Source organism: Lotus japonicus, chromosome 1 (assembly GCF_012489685.1).
Source record: "Lotus japonicus ecotype B-129 chromosome 1, LjGifu_v1.2".
In the NCBI taxonomy this organism is placed as follows: Eukaryota; Viridiplantae; Streptophyta; class Magnoliopsida; order Fabales; family Fabaceae; genus Lotus; species Lotus japonicus.
The window spans coordinates 99,338,913-99,356,542 of record NC_080041.1 but is presented as its reverse complement, the minus strand read 5'-3'; the positions used below and the strand labels follow the sequence as shown (position 1 = coordinate 99,356,542).

General features: G+C 34.1%; 1 protein-coding gene and 1 long non-coding RNA gene across 2 annotated transcripts; both read left to right on the top strand.

Annotated features, from left to right (window-relative positions):
* Positions 1–3,115: 3,115 nt before the first annotated feature.
* LOC130728296 (uncharacterized) lies at positions 3,116–5,797 on the top strand. The gene is made up of 2 exons (XR_009015637.1): positions 3,116–3,972; positions 5,619–5,797. It is a non-coding gene; the product is annotated as an uncharacterized LOC130728296 (long non-coding RNA).
* Positions 5,798–10,165: 4,368 nt separating this feature from the next.
* On the top strand, positions 10,166–12,471 carry LOC130728295 (cytochrome P450 71D11-like). The gene is made up of 2 exons (XM_057579724.1): positions 10,166–11,105; positions 11,712–12,471. The coding sequence occupies exons 1-2, from the start codon at positions 10,188–10,190 to the stop codon at positions 12,333–12,335; spliced, it is 1,542 nt and encodes a 513-aa protein (XP_057435707.1). The 5' UTR covers positions 10,166–10,187; the 3' UTR covers positions 12,336–12,471.
* Positions 12,472–17,630: the final 5,159 nt, after the last annotated feature.

Here is a 17,630-nt window from a genome sequence, read left to right as displayed (position 1 = left end):
TAGTGCATTGTATGTTTGATACTCCCGATTCTTTCCCAGTGAGAATAATCTCTATTTCTCCTCCTTCGACAAAGATATAGGCGACCAGCACCAGCCACCACGAATCCACCGACGGCCACCATGAAGACACAGGCGACCACCAGCAGCCCAGTGCGTACGTTATGCAAACAACGAGTGTCTTTGGGACAGAAAGGATTCAGATTTCAATACTATTTGGGATTAAGTTTGCTTTGCCTTTTTCAACTTTAATAAGAAAATGTTATGGTCAGTGCATATGTATTTTGTTGATATTGCTAATTCGTAACAGAAGCACTGAAAACTCCCTTATTGCTAATTTGTTTCAGCTAATATTTAGAAAAATCGTTTTTTTCAATTAAAATTTATTTTTACATTTGTTTTACCTAAAAAGCACAAAGCAGATCATTTGGAAAAACTGCTTTAAAGTGCGTTTGTTTCAGCTTACTTTAGAAAGTTCATTTTTATGTTTGTTTCAACTTTCCAAAAAAATCGCATTTTTTGTATGAAACAACATAGTTTTAATTAGCTTATCAGAGTTATATATATAACTAAAATTATGGTTCTATTATAATAACTTAGAGTTGTGAAACACAACACACATAACATTATTGTTCTATTTCATCCTATTATATTCAGTCATGTTCTGTTCTATCTTGTTCTCTCACAAAATGCTACCTAATTGTGTCTTTTTTTCTCAAAAATTCAAACGGAAGATGTTCACTCATACGACAGTGTTTGACACTTCCCAACCTTTTTTTTTTTTTTACTTTTAAGTCAAAGTTTGGCTAAATATAATTTTAAAAAAGTTCTATATTGTTTAGAAGAAAAAAAACCTCTAAAATTTTAAGTAGTTTTTTATAGTGTAAGAGGTCGTTTGGATATCACAAATAAGCACTTATTACAACTTTTTTGCTAGAAAAAAGCCAGAGCTTATTTAAAAGTTGTGTTTGAATAATTTATTTCAACTTATTTAAAAGCATTTAGGAGAGCTTTTAGAAAAACTGACTTGAGGAGCTTGTATGGACAAAAGGGAGAATAGGCTAATCTTTTCTTTCCTTAGAGGAGCCTACACTACCGCTTGGATGGATTAAGTCTAAAGTAGGGATGGCAATGGGTAGGGTCTGGGTAGGGTACTATAGTATCCATCCCCATACCCGCGTTTTAAAAAATTACCCGTACCCGTCCCCATACCCGCGTGGGTAGCAACTTGAATACCCGTCCCCGTACCCTCTGGGTACCTATATGCCCGTACCCGTGTCTATTACCCGCAATTTAGCTAACCAAAATATATTTTTCAATATTTTTATTAATAGAAAACAAAAAATACAACTAACTTTTTAAATAAAAAACACTAATATAAATACAAAAGATTATCTACGTAACAAATAAAATCATTCAACTAAGAATATATTTTTTTAGAACGAATAAGCAAGAAAGATATAACTTAATTTTTAATTTTGAATTTATAATATAGTCCTAAAGTTGTAGGTTATTAACTTACTAATTTTAAAAATAAATGGGAGTAAATTAGCAATGATTATGAATACTTTAAATAGTAACCTATTTTTTAAAATAATTAAGTTTGAAAGCTATAGCTTAAGTTAATTTGTTCATATAATAATAATAATATGCATGTGTGTGCGGGTATGGGGCGGGTTGGGTACTATAGTACCCATACCCGCACCCATACCCATTACTTTTTGCGGGTAACTACCCATACCCATCTAGCGGGTTTTTACACTACCCATAGTGAGTATTTTTTGCGGGTACCCTATGAGTCCGAGACCCATTGTCATCCCTAAACACAAATAGGCTTATTTGGATATGTGATCTTATGGTCTTGTTTGGATATTTTACAGCATATATATTTTAAGTCTAAACTCAAATTTCGTGAAACCTCAAGCGGTTTCAAAACTGTGATGATGGTTTGGATTCTATTCAGGTCGTAGTTTTTGTGTTAGCACAAATCCAAGATATTAGTTTTATTCTCTCCATTACTTTTTATAAAAACCAAATTATCATTTCATACCCTTTAATAAGCATAGTTAATATAGTCAGTAGAATTAAATTTGTTTTCAATTATATGGCTTCTCTGGAAAAAAAAATTGTTTTCAATTTATATCGACTTTTCATAATTACTCATAATCCACATTTATTAATTTTAATGTATAATTAATGCTTTTATAAGTGTAAAGAGAGAGAAAATTCAATCAAATAAGAGTATTCTTGTTAAAAATAATTAATTCCCCACAAACTTAAAGTTGAATTTTATACACCCTCCGGTCACATATATAAGCAAAAAAACACATACTATGTTCATTCATTTAATGCATGTACCTAGTCATTATACAGACATTGAATGAATGAACATAGTATGTGTTTTTTTGCTTATATATGTGACCAGAGGGTGTATAAAGGATCAAAGTACACATCCAATTTGGTTCTTGGAATAAGGTATGGGCGAGTAGTTTTTTACACACAACCAATATGAATATACTAGACAACTAATTAAAATTAAAGGTATCATTTGCTTCTTTGACAAGTTTCTTCAAAATGCATGTTGTTGTTACCGATTCAATGGACCTCATGTGTGCCCCTCTTTTCGCTTATATATTGCAAATTGCAATATAATATTGCTCTTTTTATTCGCAAATTTAGCTGTATGTTCTGTGATCTGAACTTCCGTGGAGTCAATTACGACGCCGATTTTTAATTAGTATGATAGATTCCAAATTAAGGTACTTCTAAGTTAAAACGAGTTCAAGTCCATTTTTTAGTTGCCCGATATGTCACCACATGCTTTTGCTTCTGCCACTTCATCCGCTTAGCTTTGTGTGCATGGGGATTTTCCATATTTCAAATGTAAGTGTAACTTTCATTATAAATACAATTTATGATTTAACATAAATAATGAAATAAATTACTTTTAGCGTTTTTTGTTTGTTTTTGATAAGCAGTATGAAATATATTGAACAGAAGTCAAGTGGTACTTCAACTCATGCCAATACAAGTAGGAAAAGAGAGGGAAAAAAAATGTAATAGCTATTACAAAGCAATAGTAATGATCCCCAATATAGTAAGGTGTGTATTTCTCATCTTGAAATAGTACGAATCTGCATAAGCTCATCTAGAAAATCATCAAGCTTCTCAAGTGTTGTTTGGCCTTACCACCTATGTAGGCGCCGGTCATAGTAGTCCCTAGAAATCATTAATGGTGAAAAAAATCCTTGAAAGTGTTGACGTCAGTCATAGTAGTTCTTATCTATGTTTGGTCGTTAGTCCCTGAGACGGAAAATGCTCATGTGTCAAGTTATGTGTCACGTGGGTTTCAATTTGGTCCCCGACATTATCAATTTAATCCCTAAGGTTGAAAAAAATCAATTAAAAAATATTTAAAAAAAAACTAAAAAAAAAATCAAGCAATTATCCTGAATCTATCCTCTTTTTTTCTTTCTTCCCAGCAACATGAACCTTCATAGCCAATTTCAGACCATCAATTATACATTTAAAACAATTTTGTATACCAACTAATTCCTTGATTGGCCCCACACAAGCACCTTCATTACAAAGTTCCATTCACAGCAAAAAAAGTTGTGGTCTCTGTTTTCCCCCCTTTTTAAACCTTCACTTCACACCTTCATCCAGAGATAAACATAGACACCTTCTGTGCAATCTTCAACTTCTTCCAAACCAAGCTCCGACTATGGCGGCAGGACTCTCCGCCACCATAACCATGAAACCCCTCTTTCGCCGCCACCACCAACCACCGTCGTTCCCCCTCCTCCTCAACCAACCTCCAACACTCTCCTTCTCCTCTCCCCCCCCTGCGATGTTTTCATCACAGCTCAACCCCTCGCACCCGACGAATGACGACGAGCTTCACCGTCTGCGTTCTCATGGAGGATCTGGGAGGATTAAGTTTGGAGTGGTTTATTATCTATCTATGTGATCTAGGTATTTCCCTCAATATTTTTTAATTGATTTTTTTCAACCTTAGGGACTAAATTGATAATGTCGAAGACCAAATTGAAACCCACGTGGCACATAACTTGACACATGGGCATTTTCCGTCCCAGGGACTAACGGCCAAACATAGATAGGGACTACTATGGCCGACGTCAACACTTTCAGGGATTTTTTTTACCATTAATGATTTTTAGGGACTACTATGACCGGCGCTTACTTTCTTAGGGACCAAAATGGTGATTCACTCGCAATGTTCCCCTTGCAGGCCAACTTGCGTATAAAATCCAAAGTGTCATGTGAAAACCAGCTTCTTCGAGTTCCTTAATGACCAAATCACGATCAGTACCTATATCTTCCCCCAGTAAATAGAACGCTTGCGAAGCCAAGAAAACGGCTCCATGGACACTGCCATGAACCAACACCAAAGACAAGGGCGGAAAGAGCACGTCGCCAACACGGAGGCACCAAAACCACAAGGGGAAAACAGGGGAAAGAAAACAGAGATTGACCACTCTTTCGGATCTCCAACATCAATGACTCCGTCAATGATCTCCTAAACAGAATTGGACCTAAAATTCAAAGCCGGTACCAACCTCCAACGCAAATTCAAAGCTCTCACCGAGACAAGATAAGACGAACCAGATATGAGAAAAACACCTCAACATACAACACAAGAGAGATGGTAAAAAGAAAGGAGTGACGGCGGGACGAAAGGGTGGCAAAAGAAGCACAAAAAACCGCAGCGCAACAAGCCCAAGGGAGGCGAACACGACCCAGATCGGCCGATCTGAATCTTTGCTGCCGTGACAGGAAGAGGGACAACAAGGGAGGCTTCCGCCTTATTGAAAACTGAAAGGTGAAGGAAGCAGGAAGGGAGAAGGGAAGACAACGAAAGGCAAGAAACAAACAAAGGGTCGGGGTTGCCGCCACGGCGCGGCGGTCACCAGGGGAATTAGGTTAGGAGCGTAACGCTAAATTTTTAGTTGGTGGAAGTAGTAAAAAATTTCATGAGAATCAAATATATAAGTATATTTTAAAGAATAAAGATAAATGATGAGTGTGTAATGAAATAAATTAACATTTTTATACGACTACATAGTCAATGGTTATTTTTTAAAGAGTTTATTTGAGCTTATCTTATATGATATATAACTGCTTATATATGTGTTTGGGATAGCTTATGTTAATATCTTATGACCTACCAATAAGCTGTTTTGAGCTTAATTTTATAAGCTGTTCAGAATAGCTTGAGAAAAAGAGCTTATGCTTAATTATTTATAACTTATTTTCAACTTATTTTAATAAATTTCTTAAAGTAGCTTATAAATAAGTGTTTATGTATTAAACGCTTATAGCCATAATCAAGCGGGTTTATCATCAAAATGTCTCAAAACATGTATTTTAACCTTTGTGCAAATGGTAGGTATTCAATGATCCAATGACATTAACAGAACAAGAGTTGTATGATTTGCGAAACATTTGGGCAACTTGTTTTCTTGACTTGCTTAAACCTTAGAATTTACCTGGTATGTATTTAATTGAAGATTGTATCTAAACTGTCTAATTAGCTAATATTTCTCAACTACATTATATCGTAGATACTGATCTCTGTATTTATGGACTTACTTTTGCAGGGTTCAAAATTGCTCGTCTTTGGTGCTCTCCTGATTTATGCTTATGGTGCTGGTGGCTTTCATGCTTGGGGCATTAATTTGCTGAATTGGTGTTGTTTTTGCTGAACGATTGTTGTGATGTGTGTGTATTGTGTTGATTAACACATTCTTTATCAAGCCATTAGAATAGTTAACTTGTAGCAGATTGCTTTCTTCCATCTTTGCTGGTCTCTTTCTCTATTGTTTTCCTCATGCTGGCTTGCACGCCTCTACTGATATGTTGACTACTTTCTGCACTTGTCTTTACTAGTTAGTTTCTGTACTAGTTAGATTTGTTATAGTTCTTTTAGTCTATTCTGTTTTATTGCTGCTTTGCTATGTATTTTCCTTTAATGCTAAAACTCACTTGAGAGAGTGTGTTTTCAAGATCTCTTTTGTTCTAATAAATGTTCATTTTTTTTTTAAATATGTACAAGTCAAATTAGTGTAAAAAAAAAGCGAAAAAAACAAAACATTTTACATCAGTTTCAAACAGAACTGATGTGGTAAGTACACATTTCACATCGATTATAACATTTCACATCGGTTATCTGGTATAACCGATGTGAAATGTATACATTTCACAACGGTGTTTTTGTCTCACTTGATGTATTCATTTCACATCGGTTGTAAAAAAGTACTTACCACATGAGTTGTATAATCGATGTGAAAAGTTGAGGACATATCACATCACCTTTTCTTACATCGGATGTAAACTGATGTGGAAAGTCATAAATAACCGATGTAAAAAATAGTTTTTCTAGTAGTGTTTAATTTGGCAGTGAGAGATGTTGTCACATGGAGAAACATGCACTTGAACATTTCTATTTCTTGTTGAAGTAGTATTTTTCCTCTATCTATTGTTTTAAACTCTTTGCATAATAGACGGAGTTAATTCTTCTTTCATTGAATAAGACTCACCATTCTCCATGGAGGAGGCACTGCCGCACTGCATTCATTGTGTTCAGCTTTTTCGGAGGGAATGAAATGTAAACAAATAGGTTTTGTGATGTGACCTCAAAATAATCCAAACGCTCACAATATTAAGATCTATTGAATGATTATAGGATACCATATCCCATGTCAGTGGATCAGAGAAACATAGAATAATCAGTAGTAAGCAGGGACGGACACACACACGTTGTGCGGAATAATGTTTCATTCCCACCTCTTTGAGGTGGAGATAGGTGGAATGAGAAGAGAGATAGGAAGAAAAAAAAAGTAAGAGAGAAGGTATGAGATATGATAGATGATAAGATGAGAGAGATGGAAATAAAAAGAAGTGAAAATAAAGTGTTTAAAAAATGAGGTGCATGTGTATATATCATTATTGACACTATATGTAGGGGTGTTCGCGGTTCGGTTTTGACCGGTTTTAGGTGAAACCAAAAACCGATCCAATCAAAATTCATTGGTTCGGTTTCGTACGATTGTTAACAAATAAAATTCCAAAACCGAACCGAACCAAACCGATGATGAACGGTGTGGATCGGTTCGGTTCATCGGTTTCACAACTTCTTTTTCTTTTTTGTCAATATCAATTTCACAACTTTAAATATATAGCAACCACATATGATTCACAACTTAACAATGCATAAAAATGTCAAATCAATAACTCACTCATAGCTTAATCCATAATCAACAACTTAAGTACTTAACAATGTAGAAATGATTAAATTAGTGTTTAATATTATTACCATTACAAATTAATAATAGTAAACAAAAACATAATAAGTCTAACATGAACAATATTTCTTCGAAAATATTCTTTATAAAATACATATATATATATTAAAATATTTCATAAATATATATAATTGGTTCGGTTCATTGGTTTCTGATTTTTCAAACCATGAACCGAACCAATCTTCATTGGTTTTTATCGGTTTGGATCGATTTTGAACCGAATAACAAAAAAACCAATCCAATTAATTTGGTTCGGTTCGGTTCGTCAATTTCATCGGATCGATCCAAACCGATGAACACCCCTAACTATATGCCCCCACAAGAATATTATATGCCTCACTAAGATACAAAATGCCCCATAAGATCACACATCTTCCTAAAGTAAATTTTTAGACTTGACATTTACACTTTTGTTTTCATTCCTAATTCCAATAATTTGTTGGTTCATTCTAATTTATTGGAATAGAGGGAGTATAATTTTGTCATTTTTTATCACTACTTTCTCATATTAATAAAATTTGTAACTGCATTTTTTTTTAATTAGAAAGCGTGTTTTATTTACAACTAGATATTATACCCGTGCGTTGCACAGGTTTATTTACAATATTTTTTAATATTATATGTAAATTACGATAGAGTAATTATATAAATAATAAATATTAAAATATTTTTTCAATAAAAATATAATATAGAAAAAATTATTGTGTTTAGACATCTAAATAGAGAGTATTAGAGTTTTTTCATGCATTAAATTGCTTGTATTAGAGTTCGGTTTATTTAGATAAATGATATTATTGAAATTTAATAATATTTTTGGTTAATGATCAAATTAGTCCCTGAGTTTATAAGCGAGTTTAATTTTAGTCTCTCTAATGAAAAATTACGTTTAGTGGCAGTCATTTTTACAATCACGGACAGTTTTTGACCGCCACTAAACATTATTTATCCTCAAATGGACTAAAATTAAACTCGCTTACAAACTCAGAGACTAATTTGACCATTAACGCAAAAAAAATTGAAAAATAAAATATTAATAATAATATACGAAAACTTGAGAAAATGTTTTTACTACTATATAATAGGTCCAAAAACACATTTAAAAGTAATTCTTTTTCGAATAATACACGCATGCGATATATTTAATAGTAAATATCTTATAGAGAAATTTATTTAATTTTTAAACTATTTTTCTAGAGTGTTCATTAATAAATTTTACCTAGACTATTATTTAATATAAATTATTAATATTTTCAACATATAAATATATTTCTTAATTTTTCCCTCAATTTATGATTGATGGTTAATATTCTAACTATTTTTAAAAACTACTTAATAAATTATTCTTTTGTATAAGAAACTGAAAAGTTGACAATTAATAGTTAATAAAGTTAATAACATAAAATATTCATCAATAATTTATTATTATCATTATTAAGACAAATCACAAGTAAATTTAAACTTATTTTTTTTAAAATAACACGCAACTACATTATAGTTAATTTAAACAACATACAAAATCATTTCATATTTTAAAAGTAAATTTCAAAATATATATTTACAGAAAGCATTCAACCATTAACTAATTTCAATATCTAACATGTTTGTTTTATTTAAAAGATATTAGTTTGTGCTATTTTTGTATCTTTTATTTTTTTTCAACCTTAAGGTTGTTAATTATTTCAAATGAAAATAAAAATAAAAAATTAATTAATCTTGTCAGTAATGTAGAACTCAAGTCAAATATTATGTTCTAATCTTGCTAGTAAGTTATGAAGATGATATCTAACTTTAGTATTTAATTTGTTTTTTATATGTAAAAAGTAGTAAAAAGTTTTATTGGTTAATTTTTAAAATTCATCAACTTATGATTAATAATTAAAATTAAAATAATAAATTTAATTTTAACCAATAAGAATTTGAAATTTTTGACAATTAGTTATAAATGTAAAATTTATTTTTATTAATGTAAAGGTAGTCAATTTAAATTATTATTATTATTATTATTATTATTATTATTATTATTAAAAATTTGTCCTCAAGTTATAATTAATAATTAAAATTGAATCAATATTAAAAATTATTTTAAAATATGGGAAATTGAAAATTTTAACAATTATTAATTAATATAATGAATAATAAAGTAGATATAGTGTTTTTTAGCTTTGTATTTAATTATCTAATGTATTTAATACAAAGGTAAAGTAATCAATGCAAAAGTTCAAGTGTGCTTTATATATATATATATATATATATAGATATATAGATAGATTAATTAAAATTATAAAGACAAAAAAATTAACATACATCAAGCCACATTTCTACTTCAGCACAGTGGTTCGGGACATGGTATTTTTCAATTTTCATCTTTCTTGCCACTTCTACACAAAGTGACTTAAAATGTGTTATTTTTCCGTTTTCGTATTTTCTAACCAAACATAAACTACACTTGAGGTGTAATTATTCATATGAATGAAATGAAATTGTTGATAAAAATCTTTTGTGTAGTAAATATATAAATGAATCAGCTATAAAAATAATAATTTTGACTCAAAAAACTTTTTTTTAAGGCCAAGAATTTTGAATTAAATCACCCAATGTCAATCAATGATATTTAAGATAAATCCATAAGATAATTAGAATTAGGATCACTAAATCCAAATATCATTTTGACAACCCGAAAAAAAGTGTTACACAAATTTTTATTAAGAGTAATAATCAAAGAAGCACGTGCATGTCCTACTTGCATGTCCAATCAAGAAGTGAAAAGGACATCATCCGATGATCCACAACGTCTATATATATTAATGCATTCATAAAATTGCTCTCTGTGCAGCTTGATTTATCCGTCTACTCTTTTATCTCTCAATGGCTTCTCAAATTCAAGAAGTGTTGGCCCTTTTGACCCTTTTCCTATCCATGCTTGTTACCCTGGTGATGATAAGGAAGAATTTCGAAAAAACACACACAACTACAAATGCACTTCCAGGTCCATGGAAGCTACCAATCATAGGAAATATTCACCATCTTATTACATCTACACCACATCGAAAATTAAGAGACCTAGCCATAACACATGGACCCATCATGCATCTGCAACTTGGGGAGATCTTCACTATCGTTGTTTCCTCAGCAGAGTATGCTAGGGAGGTGATGAAAACCCATGATATTATCTTTGCATCAAGGCCTCGTCTTCTAGCCAGGGATATAATGTCTTATGACTGCACTGATTTAGCATTCTCACCATATGGTGATTATTGGAGGCAGCTCCGGAAGATCTCTGCCATGGAGCTCTTAAGCACAAAACGGGTTAGATCTCTTTGGCCAATCAGAGAGAAAGAGATCTCTACCCTCATTAAATTGATTGCTTCAAAAGAAGGATCAGAAATCAATCTCACTCAAGAAGTTGTTTCAACCATCTATACATTCTTTTCAAAGGCTGCATTTGGCAAGAAATATGCAGACCAAGAAGAGTTCATATTAGTGATAAAAGAACTTGTCAAGCTTTCAGTTGGTTTTTACATAGGAGACTATTTTCCTTCAGCTAAATGGCTTCAAAACCTTTCTGGGATGAGACCTAAGCTTGAGAAGTTGCGCCACCAATTAGACAAGATTTTGGAGAATATCATCAATGACCATAAAGAGGCAAGATCAAGAGCTAAAGAAGCTTTGGTGGAAGCAAAGGGAGATCTAATTGATGCTATCTTAAAATTTCAAGAGACTGACAGCAGTGACAGTAACTTGGATTTTCATTTAACTACAAATAATATTAAGGCTATAATCTTGGTAAGCATACTTTTTTTAGGTTTAAATATGTTTTTAGTTCCTAAATTTATAAAAAATGTTAATTGTTATATTTGCTGCAGGGACTAAAAACATATTAAAACCTACTTTTTATGTTTAGAAATAGAGTTTAATTTTGATGTACCGACGGTGTAAAGTTTTTTTACACCGTCAACCAATCAGATTTCAAGGATGTGACATGTCAATTAAATAAATTAAATGAAAGGAGAGATTTTCTCACATCCTTGAAATTTGATTGGTTGACGGTGTAAAAAAACTTTACACCGTCGGTGCATCAAACTTTTTCTCTTAGAAATAACTGAAAGTTACATATCTTGAATGTCACTTGCCTTCTTTTGGCTTCTTTGGTTGACTATCCCCTTCTTGCAGGTCTCTTTCCTTGGATTCAAAAGATGTAAAGAAATTCCAATAACATTATCTCTATCACATACTTCAAAGATAAATGTCTTTTAAAGTTGCATACTATTGGCCTTTTCTCCAAAAGTAATTTTATTTTCTTATGAATGGATCACTTTTAGATACAGAGTGTGTTAAGAATTTGTTAAAAAAAAGTGGCAATTTGATGTTAACATTAATTTAACCCTTCAGGATTTCTTCAGTGCTGGGAGTGGGACTGCAATAACTACTATTATTTGGGCAATGACTCAGATGATGAGGCATCCTAACGTATTGAAGAAAACACAAGTTGAAGTGAGAGAGGTGTTTGATAAGAGAGGAAAGATTGATGAAAGTGGCATTGAGGAGCTCAAATACTTTAAAGCAGTCATCAAAGAGGTCCTCAGGCTACACCCTCCTGCTCCTCTTCTTCTTCCAAGGGAATGTAAAGAAGCATGTGAGGTTAATGGATTTAATATACCTGATAAAAGCAGGGTCATTGTTAATGCTTGGGCAATTGCAAGGGATCCAAAATATTGGCCTGAACCGGATAGGTTTTACCCTGAAAGGTTTATTGATAGCTCTATTGACTTCATAGGAACTAATTTTGAGTATATCCCATTTGGTGCCGGAAGAAGAATTTGCCCAGGCATGAACTATGGTATGGCAAATGTTGAGCAGGGTCTTGCATTCTTATTGTATCATTTTGATTGGGGGCTACCCAATGGAATGAAAAAAGAGGACTTAAACTTGACAGAAGAATTTGGAGTTACTATGTCAAGAAAAGATGATCTATACTTGATTCCCACAGTTGCTCGTCCTTTGCCAGCAACATAGAAAATGCATATCATCCAACATGCACAACTTGAAAAGTGGTCCTTACTATTTTGATATTTGCTGTCATTAGTTTCTCTATAGTCTATACTACTTTGTATTTTGATATTTGATCTTAATGTATTGGTTCTTTATCCTAGATATTGGGGATTCTTGTTTCATTTTCTCTTTTGCTTGCTTGTATCGTTTTCTTGTGAGCTTTGCTCTCATCATGTTGTGGCTTAATAATATCATCATTTCTTTTGTAGTAAGAAAATGTTATGTATATCATTTTTGTTTTGTCATAAAATTGGTTTCCCCATCCATAATATGTCATGTTTAATTTAATATTTTCTTTTTAGTCTCTGTTACATCGTGTTTCTATGTAATGTTTATCTAAGGAGCAATTTGGGATTAGATAGTTCATCTAGCATTCTTAAGTTTAGTACCTTTGAATTCTAATACATTTGAGTAATCAAAGATTATATTTTTTTGGTCTTTTTGTGATTCGGTATGATCAGCAACTTAGAATAAACCAATGTCAAAAGAACAAAGAAGCAAAACACGAATGAATGGAATATAACTGGAAAGTAAATGAATGAATGCAAGAGGGCTTCATGAAACAAAATTAAAAAGCTTTAAAGAATGGAAGATTACTTGAGAGTAAAGGAATCATAGAGACAAATGATGGAAATATGAAGTCCAAAAAATAATGTTGAAATCCATAACTTGTTACTTGTTTCAACCTTACCTTGTATACGTTGAAATTAGAGTTGTTGATATGTTGTGCTGTGACAAGCCACTGCTCTAAAACAAAATTTCTGGCAAATTCAAGTGCAAATCTCAACTATCAGTTTTTTACCCCAAGGTTAACTCAGCTATAGACCTGTGCACTTAAGGCAAAACTCAATAGAGTCTTCATAAAATTTGCCCAGAAGGAATAGAAGAAGAAAGGTTAAAAGAAGAAGACGAGATGAACACTCAGTAACCAAACTTTTTCTATGCATGCAGCAATACGGTCAACATCCACAATTTACTGTGATGGATTATTTGTCAAGGCTGATTTAATTCCAATAAAAGCAACATATCAAAAGGCTAATTTTCTGGAGGAATTATCGCCACGTTCAGAACCAAAGGGAAAGCGAATCAATTGGATTTTTCAATTAAGAAGAAACAGCTCTGTTTTTGATTTTTTTTTTTTTTAAGCATTGGATCATATATATATATATATATATATATATTGAAAAGAAGTTCAAGGGGTACTTCAACCCAATAGAAGTAGAGATAAAAAATAAAATAATGTACAAGTTTACAAGAACCAACAAGCACCACCATAGAACAAATGGTGACTTCCCCCACCTTGAAGAAAAGATCAAAGAAAAAAGGCCTCATTAAAATCTTTCAAGTAAAAGGAAAAACCCGCTTGGGAAAACCTTGAAAGAAAAAAGAATACCAATTTCAAAAAGACTAAAATGGAATCTCCAAGGTGAGCCAAAAACAAAGACAGTATAAACCAGTAGAAATTGCTCTCAAAACCATCCAAAGCTGCAATGAAAAAAAGAGCCACCTGGAGCTTTCCAAACATGCTAGACGAGTCCCTCTTGCTGAGCATAAAAGGTAGCCGTAGTACTGCTACATATTATTCAGAAAGAAGCCTCCTAGGGGGCAATATCAAAACATGGATTAATTGATTGAAATAGTAGCAAGATTGCAGCAAACAGAACCACCAACCCCCACCACAAAAAACACCAAAGCCACCAATTGGCACCAAATGCAACCCGTGAGAGACAGGGAAGAGCCAACTCAGAAGGTTACATATTAAAAAGGCATACAATAGGTTCCCTGTACCATTCATACAGTGCATGTTCCCATGCTTTTCGCCTTGACAACTCAAAAACAGATTCTACATCAAACACTTCTTCCCTGAAAATCCTCCCATTTCTACCAATCCAAATGCGCCACACTACAGCAAGCCAGATAAGTGACAACCCACTCCTGAAACCTGGGCTAGAACAGGAAGAAAACTGATATAAGTGGTCTTTAGGATTACTAGGTAGAACCAGTGACAATCCTAACCATTTAGCAATCAAAGACCAGACCTGCCAGCTATTCACGCAGCTAAAAAATAAATGAGCAGAAGACTCAGTTTCAGAGGAGCAAAGAGGACATAGCAAATCAGTCAGAGGAACATTCCTTTTAGCTAAATTCTCCTTAGATTGAATCCGATTAATTAGCACCTTCCACCCCACTGAAATCGCATTAGAGGGACCCGGAATTTTCCAAAGAACTTTAAAAGCATCCTCTTCAAATTCAGAGTTACTACCCACAATTATATCATATCCCGAGCTCACAGAATACCTCCCATCATTTTCCTTTATCCAAGTCCAACTATCCCTCCTTCCCCTCATAGGCACAAAATAAGAAATTAAATGTTGTAATTCACCACATTGAACCAGTAAGTCCCCTTCCAAAATCCCTGACCATTTGAGATCCCAAATCAACTTATTATCATATCCCATGCTTTGTATGCTGTATCCGTGCACATCCCAGAACAGGGTACTCACTCCAGTTGCAAACAAAGAGCCAGTAGCAGGATCTGCACAAGAAGCAATCAGGTCCTTCCACCACGCAGAAACATTCCTCCCATGCCCTTCACCGTATTTTGCTATTAGAATTCGACACCACAGCTGGTCATGGTCGTGTAGCAGGCACCAACGCCACTTCCCAAGGAGAGCAATGTTAAAGCTTTCTAGGTCTTTAATCCCTAGTCCTCCCTCCAATTTCGGTCTACAAACTTTCGACCAGCTAACCCACGCAATCTTGCGCTCCTCATCTGAACCACCCCAGAAGAACCTAGCCATTATCTGGTTACAGGCTTTAATGACTCCTTTCGGCAGCTTAAAGAAGGAAATAAAGTACAAAGGGAGAGCAGATAGAACGCTCTTCACCAAGCACAACCTTCCTCCGAAAGATAATTGTTTTCCTTTCCAACTTGACAATCTTCTCTTCAGCTTCAAAATTATGGGATCCCATGTAGATAACCTCCTCGGATTACTCCCAATAGGGAGACCCAAATACACAAAAGGGACGGTCATCACACGGCAGTTTAAAAATGCAGCAAATCTATTTACCACCCCTGCATCCACAGAAATTCCAGCAATCTTGCTTTTAAAAAAATTAATTTTCATACCTGACACTAGCTCGAAGTAACGTAAGATACACTTCAATACTTGGAACATTATGCATATTAGCTTCTCCCACGAACAACGCATCATCCGCAAACTGAAGTAAAGCCACTTCCACCGGATCTCCCCTACCAATCTTAAGAGGCTTGAAGTTTGCTGTGGCAGTAGCTTGTTTTAAGATCCCGCTCAAATCTTCCGCCACAATTAAAAATAGAAACGGTGCCCGAGGGTCACCTTGTCTCACCCTTTTTTCCATTTTAAATTCCCCAGATGGACTTCCATTGACAAGTACTGACACATATGATGATTCAAGACAAGGACTTCCATTGACAAGTACTGACACATATGATGATTCAAGACAACCCACAACCCACCCACCTAATCCACTTCTCAGAGAAGTTGAGCCTTCTCATCATGTAAATTAGAAATATCCACCGGATGGAATCGTAAGCTTTCTCAAAATCCACTTTAAGAACAATAGTGGGAATTTTCCTTCTCTTTGCTTCATGGACGGCCTCATTTGCAACAACCACGCTATCTAACATACTTTGGCCTCCAAGAAATGCATACTGATTTTCATCAATCACTTTTGACAGCACCCCTTTGATTCTTGCAGCTAGAATTATTGTGACAATTTTATATAGACATCCAACCAACGAGATGGGTCTGAACTCATTTAAATTTTGAGGGGAATCTACTTTCGGAATAAGCGCGATGAAAGATGAATTAGTCCCTCTAGGCCACCTCCCAGAAGCATGAAATTCATCAAGAAGCCGCTTGACATCTTCCTTCAACAAGTCCCAAAACTCCTTTATAAATTTGAAATTATACCCATCTAGCCCGGGGCTTCTATTACCATCACACTCCCAAACAACAGCTCTGATTTCTTCTTCCTCAAATTCCGCTGTCAAAATCTCATTATCCAATTCAGAAAGAGACCGGAAAGGAACTACGTCCAGATTTGGTGCTTCTCCGTCTTGCTCCTTATATTTCTGTTCAAAAAAGCTTCCCACTGCTTCTTTCACAGCAGAGGGATCTTCCACCCATACACCATTCATATTCAAGCCTTTTAATGCATTGACCCTCCTCTTCCAATTAACAACAAAGTGAAAAAATTTAGAATTTGTATCCCCTTCTCTCAGCCAGTGAACCCTCGACTTCTGACACAAAAGTGACTCATTTAAATTTGTAATCCTCCAGTACTCTGATAAAAGTTGCGATCTCTCACGACATTCCTCTGGAGAGAGCTGTTGTTCCTCTGCTTTTTGATAAAACTCATTCATTTTCACAATAATCTACTTCCTCTTCAGGTTCAAATCTCCAAAGATCTCAAAATTCCACTTCTTCAACATAATTTTCATCCTCTTTATCTTTTCTTTTAGTACAAAAGCACCATCCCCTTGAACTGAAATATATTTCCAATTGTCCACCACAAACCCACGAAACCTTGAGTCCATATGCCAGCAATTGAGCACCCTAAAGGGTTTAGGGCCCCATTCCTGGTTCATCAGTTTTACCACAATGGGGCAATGATCTGAAAATTCACGTTCCAACACCTGTTGAACACTATGAGGCCAACGTTCTAGCCATTCTACGGAGACAAGGCAGCGATCCAAACGGCTCATGGAAGTGCCATTAGGCCTGAACCAAGTAAATTTTCTCCCTAGCAATGGCAAGTCCACTAGTTCCATTGAATCAATGAGGCTCTGTTTTTTTCTTAATTGAATGAAGTTAGTTTCAAAAAAAAAAATTGGATTTTGACTTGTTTGGATGGTCAACAGAGTTGTAACGGATTGACAGTGAGTAATTGTCATTATTTCACACTATACTCCTTGAACTCGTCAACCTCGAATGAAGTTTTTATTTGGTCTTCACTCTTCAGGTTGGACCTTCTACTCAGTCGTTGGATTGCTTCTTCAATCTTGGCTTTTGAATTGAACCTTCTTCAAAACTAGACTTGATGCCCGTGCTATGCACGGGATAATTATACAATGGATTTTTTTTTTAAATGTTAAAATACTATATTTTTTTTTTTTTTTTTTTGATAATTGAAGACATAATAATTATTTGGCTTAATTCCATTTTGGGCCCTTGATGTTTCACAAATGTGCGGTTTGCATCCCCTGTGCCCTTC